General features: G+C 44.4%; 1 protein-coding gene across 1 annotated transcript; it reads left to right on the top strand.

The window, feature by feature from the left end:
• The first annotated feature begins 204 nt into the window (after window positions 1-204).
• Window positions 205-7322, top strand: LOC311406622 (troponin T, slow skeletal muscle-like). The gene is made up of 11 exons (XM_084488850.1): window positions 205-235; window positions 767-787; window positions 1205-1223; window positions 1348-1408; window positions 2493-2609; window positions 3022-3099; window positions 3312-3416; window positions 3564-3673; window positions 6011-6101; window positions 6613-6653; window positions 7116-7322. Exons 5-11 carry the CDS (start codon window positions 2511-2513, stop codon window positions 7159-7161), a joined length of 570 nt encoding a protein of 189 aa, XP_084344976.1. The 5' UTR covers window positions 205-235; window positions 767-787; window positions 1205-1223; window positions 1348-1408; window positions 2493-2510; the 3' UTR covers window positions 7162-7322.
• The last annotated feature ends 178 nt before the right edge of the window (window positions 7323-7500 follow it).

Below are 7500 nucleotides of genomic sequence, written 5' to 3'. Positions count from 1 at the left end.
GAATCAAATAAACAATTCATGTTTTCTGTAGTAGTGAAACTCAACCCAAAGATTAGGAGAAATGGAATGCACGGCAAAAAGTGCATTCCATTTGGATTCTAATTTAAGTTACTCTCATCTTTATTTGTTCTGCACTTACCCCCCCCCCACCTCACACACACACACACACACACACACACACACACACACACACACACAGAGGAAGAAGAGGAGGAGGAGCCTGAAGATGAAGAAGGTAAAGCAAAGTGTGTGTGTGTGTGTGTGTGTGTGTGTGTGTGTGTGTGTGTGCCTGCGTGCCTGCATGCCTGCATGCCTGCGTGCGTAGAAACAAATGTGTACAGGTAAGATCAAGATCCAGATCTCTGGCCCAGTTATGGACGATTTGACCTTACTCCTGACCCAACCATTTCACATTTTCATTTACATTTAGGGCATTTAGCAGACGCTTTTATCCAAAGCGACTTCCAATAAGTCATTGATACTGTCAATCATATTAACTTTCTTTTTTCAATCTACATTTGAACTTCTCTTTTTATGTGATATACACATTATCTGTATGTTTTGCATAGTTGTATTGTTTTCAGTCCTGTAGTGGCCGCCCCTGCATATCCTGGGATCAAGTACTTTAGAGATCCTATCTCTTATCCTTATCTAAGGTTGCAGAAGATGTTGCTACTTACCTTAAATAACTCTTTCCTTTCTGTTTTCCTTCCTTTATCTCCCATCTCCCTGGCGGTCATGCTGCCACCATCGTTGGTTTGGTTAGAGCAATACACCCAGGAGGAAGGTAAGACAGGACATATGATATGTAACATTCCTAGACACGCAAATCAGTATCACTGTTTTCTGTTGATCCAGAATATTAATCAATATTCACCAAACCAACTTCAAAATAATGTGAAATAAATATGTATATGTATATGTATAAATATCTCTCTCTCTCTCTCTCTCTCTCTCTCTCTCTCTCTCTCTCTCTCTCTCTCTTCCAATCGTCTCTCTCTCTCTCTCTCTCTGTCTCTCTCTCTCTCTTTTCCACCCATCGCTCTCTCTCTTTCTCTCTCTCTCTCTCACTTTTCCACCCGTCTCGCTGTCTCTTCCCCCCCCCTCTCTCTCTCTCTCTCTCTCTCTCTCTCTCTCTCTCTCTCTCTCTCTCTGTCTCTCTCTCTCCCTCTCTCTATGTCTCTCTCTCTCTCTCTCTCTGAAGAAAAGCGTCCTCAACCCAAGTAAGTTCCCTCATTGTCTTTCCTTTCTTTGTGTTGCTTCATTGTAAGTGAATTGGATTGAATGTGGGGTCTGATGGTGGGTTTGACGGTTACATCGTCCCCCCTCCCTCGTCTGTCCCTTCAGACCCTTGGCCCCTCCGGTGGCCAACCCCAAGATCCCCGAGGGCGACAGGGTGGACTTTGATGTAAGGCTGCTCAGAGAGGACGTTCACCATTTCCTTTGGTGGTGCTGCAAAAAAAAACATCCCTGACCCCTTGTGACCCCCAACTTGCATCTGCTTACACACAGACACACACACACACATACACACACACACACACACACACACACACACACACACACACACACACACACACACACACACACACACACACTCAAAAAAGGGGGGGGGGTCAGCTGATATGGTTATGGGGTCGTGGAAGGAGATGTGTGTGTGTGTGTGTGTGTGTGTGTGTGTGTGTGTGTGTGTGTGTGTATGTGTGTGTGTGTGTGTGTGTGTGTGTGTGTGTGTGTGTATGTGAATGTGTATGTATATGTGTGTGTGTGTGTGTGTGTGTGTGTGTATATATGTATGTGTATGTATGTGTGTGTGTGTGTGTGTGTGTGTGTGTGTGTAGGTCGTGGAAGGAGACGTGTGTGTGTCTGTGTGTGTGTGTGTGTGTGTGTGTGTGTGCATGCTGCGCGTCCATCATGGCGTCCATGCTTAGATGGGAGTAGTGAGAATTCCACCAAACGACCCAAAAATTCAGCCCGCTCACCCGTCGTTATTGCCGCCATTAATGCAAACAGATGCATATTGCTTCAGAAAACGATCTTGATGAAGTGTTTACTGTCATCCAAACAGCGCACAAACAAGCCTTATCAAGCTGATATACAAACAAAAGTGTAAGTGTGTGTGTGTGTATTTGTGTGTGTGTGTGTGTGTGTGTGTGTGTGTGTGTGTGGGGTGACTCCGTGGCCTACTGGTTAAAGAGTTGGACCGGTAACCGGAGGGTGGCCGGTTCGAATCCCGACCGGTAGGCAAAAATATGGATGGAGGGAGTGGTTGTGCAACACTCTCCTACGTCCTCATCCACGGATGAGGTGCCCTTGAGCAAGGCACCTGAAACCCCCACCTGCTCCCCGGGCGCTGCACTGCGGCTGCCCACTGCTCTGGGTGTTCACCGGCTCCCAGATGGGTCAAAAAGCAGAGAAAGAATTTCCCCCAAAAATGGATAAATAAAGGATAACTTAACTTAACTTGACTCCATGTCTGCTGCCCCCTTCAGGACATCCACAGGAAGCGCATGGAGAAGGACCTACTGGAGCTGCAGACGCTGATCGACGTGCACTTTGAGCACCGGAAGCAGGAAGAGGAGGAGCTTATTGGACTCAAGGACCGAATCGTGGGTGTCCCCCCCCCCCCCACCCCCATACGCACACATACACACACGCACGCGTGTGCACGCACGCACACACACACACACACACACACACACGCTGGTCTTTGCTGTCGCTGCAAACCTTAACCTCAAACCTTTAATTTAAAGGTATGACCACGAAGAGGTCTGTTTACAGGCAGATGTTTTCGTTGTTCAAGCAGCCTTTAGCAGCCTTTTGGATCATCTATCGGTGTAGTGGTCTCACTTGATCCTTCCTGTTGTATGTCCTAACCCTCTGCTCATCTCCTCCTCCCTTCCTCCTCTCTTCCTCCCTTCCCCTCTTCCTCCCATCCTCCCTTCCTCCCTCCCTCCCTCCCTTCCTCCCTTTCCCTCTTCCCCTCTTCCTCCCTCCCTCCCTCCCTTCCTCCCTTGGTAGGAGCATCGTCGGTCAGAGAGGGCTGAGATCCAGAGGGTCCGAACCGAGAAGGAAAAAGACCGGCAGCAACGCATCGCGGTACCTACGACACACACACACACACACACACACACACACACACACACACCCTCCCGACCCACACACACACACCCACACACACATGGACACAAGCAGACATGCAGACATTACAATACATGTAAAAACACCCACACACACACATGTCTCAGTATACAGACAGAAAACTGCTCATCCATCCAGACCCCCCTCTCTCCCCCCTCCTCCCCCCCCAGGAGGAACGCCAGAGGAGGGAGGAGGACGAGGTCAAGAGGAAGGCCGGCGACGACGCCAAGAAGAAGAAGGTGCTGGCCAACAACTTTGGAGGCTTCCTAGCCAAGGTGAAACCCCCTGGCACTACAGCCCCCTACGGCCTAGCACTACAGCCTTTGGCATCCCCTAAAATATGTGTGTGTGTGTGTGTGTGTGTGTGTGTGTGTGTGTGTGTGTGTGTGTGTGTGTGTGTGTGTGTCTGTGTGTTATGGCAGTCAGAGAACAAGAGGGGCAAGCGTCTCACCGGCAAGGAGATCAAGAAGAAGACGCTGGCTGAGAGGAAGGAGCCGCTGGGCACCGAGACCCTGAGAGAGGAGGGCCTCAGGTGAGCTGTGATGACACTGAGGGAGGAGGGCCTCAGGTGAGCTGTGATGACACTGAGGGAGGAGGGCCTCAGGTGAGCTGTGGTGAGGGAGGGGGGCCTCAGGTGAGCTGTGGTGAGGGAGGAGGGCCTCAGGTGAGCTGTGGTGAGGGAGGAGGGAGGAGGGCCTCAGGTGAGCTGTGATAGCCCTGCTCTCTGTCTGGGTGGGGGGCCCTTATTCATACTTTGCGGTCACGTGACTACCATGGATACCTGGAGGGCAACAAACACTGGCAAAATGGCGACGAACAACGGCCAACCAGGGGAATTGCAGCCTTGCAGATTTCCGATACTTAAATAAATCAACTATTTAGACCATTTGTCACAAAATGTTAAAATTAGATACGAAGAAAAGATAAACATACTCGGAACTTGTGATTCATACACAGCACCCGCTGATGTAGGTTATTCATTGCTTTGAAGCTGGCAAAGACTCTACCAGACTTGGAGTTTGGAGATATTTACATTTATCTCATAGAGAATCCGTCACCTTATACCGCACAAAAATTTAAAGCCTACAGATGGGTTAACAACTCTGTCGTATGGGAGGTGAAAAACAGGAATATCTTCATAATCAAAGCAAAGGTGAATGTTACTATTTCACCATCCACTATGAAATGTCCCCTTTTGTCTGCGATTACATGTGGATTACATGTGGCCAATGTGGTCTTATAGCCCGATCATTCACTAAAATACACATAGAAAGATTAAAGCATCCAGCATATGATTTCAACAATGTGTGAGGGCAGGGATGATCGCACAGTTGCTGTTACAGAATGCTGCATGATTTAATCTGCACAGTGGAATGAGCGCTGGGCGGAAATGTTCACGCATTTCAGAAGCAGGGAGATTCCGTACAAAAATATATGTCTAATTTGTCAGTTTGCCATGTGTATACCTGGCACAAATGCTTCCGTTGAACTAATCTTTCCATCATGGCGGTATTTGGACTGTGTGGTAAAACTGGCGACGTCCTGATTAGGTTACTAGGTTTCGTTGCTGGAGTTCTTGCCCACCAGCCAGTCGTTGTGACGTCACGTGCGAAGTATGAATAGAGGTCAGGTACTCCTGTGCTGTGCAGCCTTTTCACGATAGCTTGGATTCGAATGTATGGGAGTGGCAACTAGCAGAGGTGTATAAAGTACTTGAAAAAAATAAGTAAAAGTACCATAACTGAAAATGACTTTGGTAAAAGTTAAAGTCTCCTAAAGGAAAATTACTTGAGTAAAAGTCTTAAAGTAGCTCACATTAAATGTACTTAAGTATCAAAAGTATCTTGTGAAAAAATATACTCAAGTATCAAAAGTAAAAGTACAAGTATTTTATAGTACGCATGAAAAGAAGCAAAACAACCCAAAATTATTCTCCCCTTGTTTTTTATTTAACTTTTTCAGGTGAATGAAATGTGCTATAGAACTTTTTTTTCTTTTCTTCCAAAAGTATCCCATTACAATTACATTAAAATCTAATCTAGCCAGAGTGGTTAGGTGACTAATCCACATGTTTACTATCAGTCACATTTTCACCACTGCAGATAAAACATGGTTAGCCAATTCGTATTACCTTGTTTAGTATCCTACTGACTGAGGTATCACACAGCTCATACAAATATAAGAACTACTGGTATGTGTTGTGGTCTTGATCTCTTCCCTAAACTCTTCCTTACGCACTGGTGTCTTCTGTGTCGACATGCTCTGCGGCTGCCATGCTTGTAATGCTGCTCATCTCTGCCGCCCCGCGCATTTACCTTAAACTTAAATCTTCTTCGTCCTGTCGGACCCACGCATTCCAGATAATTCTTTGATTATTTTAATTTGGAACGAGTAACGAGGTGGCAAATGTCAAAGTAACAAAGTAAAAGTATATTTTTTAACTTTTAAATGTAGTGAAGTAAAAGTAAAAGTCCTGATAAAAAAACAACTTTGTAAAGTACAAATCCTCAAAAAATATATAAGTAGTGTAACGAAGTACAGCTACTTCGTTACTATACACCTCTGGCAACTAGGCCCACTTATGTGAACAGCGATAGCTGCAGTCCAACAGGCTCAGAGTGCAGGTGGAAGTAGTCCAAAGACAACACTGTCGGGTCGCAGGTGAAATAAGGCTTATTGCATTTGAGATTTTTGATGGCCTCAAGTTGGTGCCGCTTGGCTTAGAATTGTGACTTTTGACTGATTTTGCTTCATCAAACAAAAGGGATGGCATTGATGATTGATGGATGAAAGATAAAATCAAGAGAAAAACCGGTTTATATGGCTCACAAGTCTGAGCAAAAGTCCCCTTGTGTCTAACTAACCCTAGGCAACGGGCTCAGGAGATGTGGAACTCGATTCACCAGTTGGAGTCTGAGAAGTTCGACTTCATAGAGCATATGAAGCACCAGAAATATGAGGTACTTTCCACCAAGACTATTGAGTCAATGAGGTCTTTAAGAACAGTTTGATTTCATAGTCAATTGATTCTATACATTTACTAATACCAAAAGTAAAGTTAAAAAGTGGATTTGTCTGCCTGTCTATAAGACCTTTTTTATTCTGTAGTGCATGTTATGATAATAACATATGATAAGTGCGTTCACCAACTGACTGGAGACAGGTCGGCTATAGCTGAAGCAATAAATCAAGTCATTGGTTTGTTTATCAGAGCGGCATTCCAAAGTCACTGACAGTCACTCTAGTAATTACATCCGCCTCCAGCCCTTAGTCATTTAATTTGCAAACATGTCTTTTAAAAAAGAGATTATGAAATAATTAGATAGGTGAAGAAAGTGGTGATTCATGTCATTATAATATCATATCATCATTATAGATATTATAATAATGCTATAATTATTGCTATAAATAATGCTATAAATGATCCTGTAGAGCTTGTTTAAAGATGTCGCCCTCTAATCCTTTGTTCAGATCATCGTGCTGCTCAACAGAATCTCCCACGCTCAGAAATTGTGAGTCATCTTTATTTTTAGAATAGACATATAATCATGACTAGTCATGACTAGATGTAGGTATCTACCTACATCTGTCTATCTCTGAGAATGCTATGCCAGTGGTTCTCAAACTTTTAATACCGTGTACCACCTGAGAAAAATATTTGTCTCCCCAAGTGCCACCATTATGATTATAAAATATAACAAAATACAGTCACGTAGGCCGGCCCTATTCAGCTAAGAAAGCGCACATTTATTCCTTTAACTTATTTTTAACCCCATTTAATGATCGCATTGGTTACTGTATTTCCATTCGTACTAGTATTTTAGATATTATGTTTTTTAATAAATTATATAACTTTCTTTTTGGAGATACCTCTGCGTACCACGGGTACCACAGTTTGAGAACCAATGGTCTATGCTGTTCCTTCCTTCCTTCCTACCTCACTTGTTCCCTCTCTCTTTCCATTCCCCTCCCAGTAAGAAGGTTCATGGGAAGGGGAAAGTGGGGGGCCGCTGGAAGTAGACGACCGGATTCACGGAAAGGAGGAGAAAGTAAAAGTTTGATAAAAGGATATAAAGATGTAAAGTGGTGAACTGGTAATTATTGCAGAATGGATATCCAAACCTTCCAGTTGCTTCCTCATGGTGGTACGACATGCTGGGACAATGGAAAATAATAAAGTGACCCGAATTGAAAATTTCGAAATGTATTTTTATTTGATATTCTTTTGAATGAAATATTGACAAACACAACATACAGTTCACAACCACTTAGACTAATATTTCAATTTTTATTGCAACCTACCCCCCACAACCATCCCACCCACCTAAACTTGGGGTACACTCACACAGAGGAGCACAA

The sequence above is a fragment of the Micromesistius poutassou genome, assembly GCF_964030765.1.
Source record: "Micromesistius poutassou genome assembly, chromosome: 1".
Taxonomy (NCBI): domain Eukaryota; kingdom Metazoa; phylum Chordata; class Actinopteri; order Gadiformes; family Gadidae; genus Micromesistius; species Micromesistius poutassou.
Note: the sequence above shows the minus strand (reverse complement) of the source record. Positions and strands in the feature narration are given on the sequence as shown.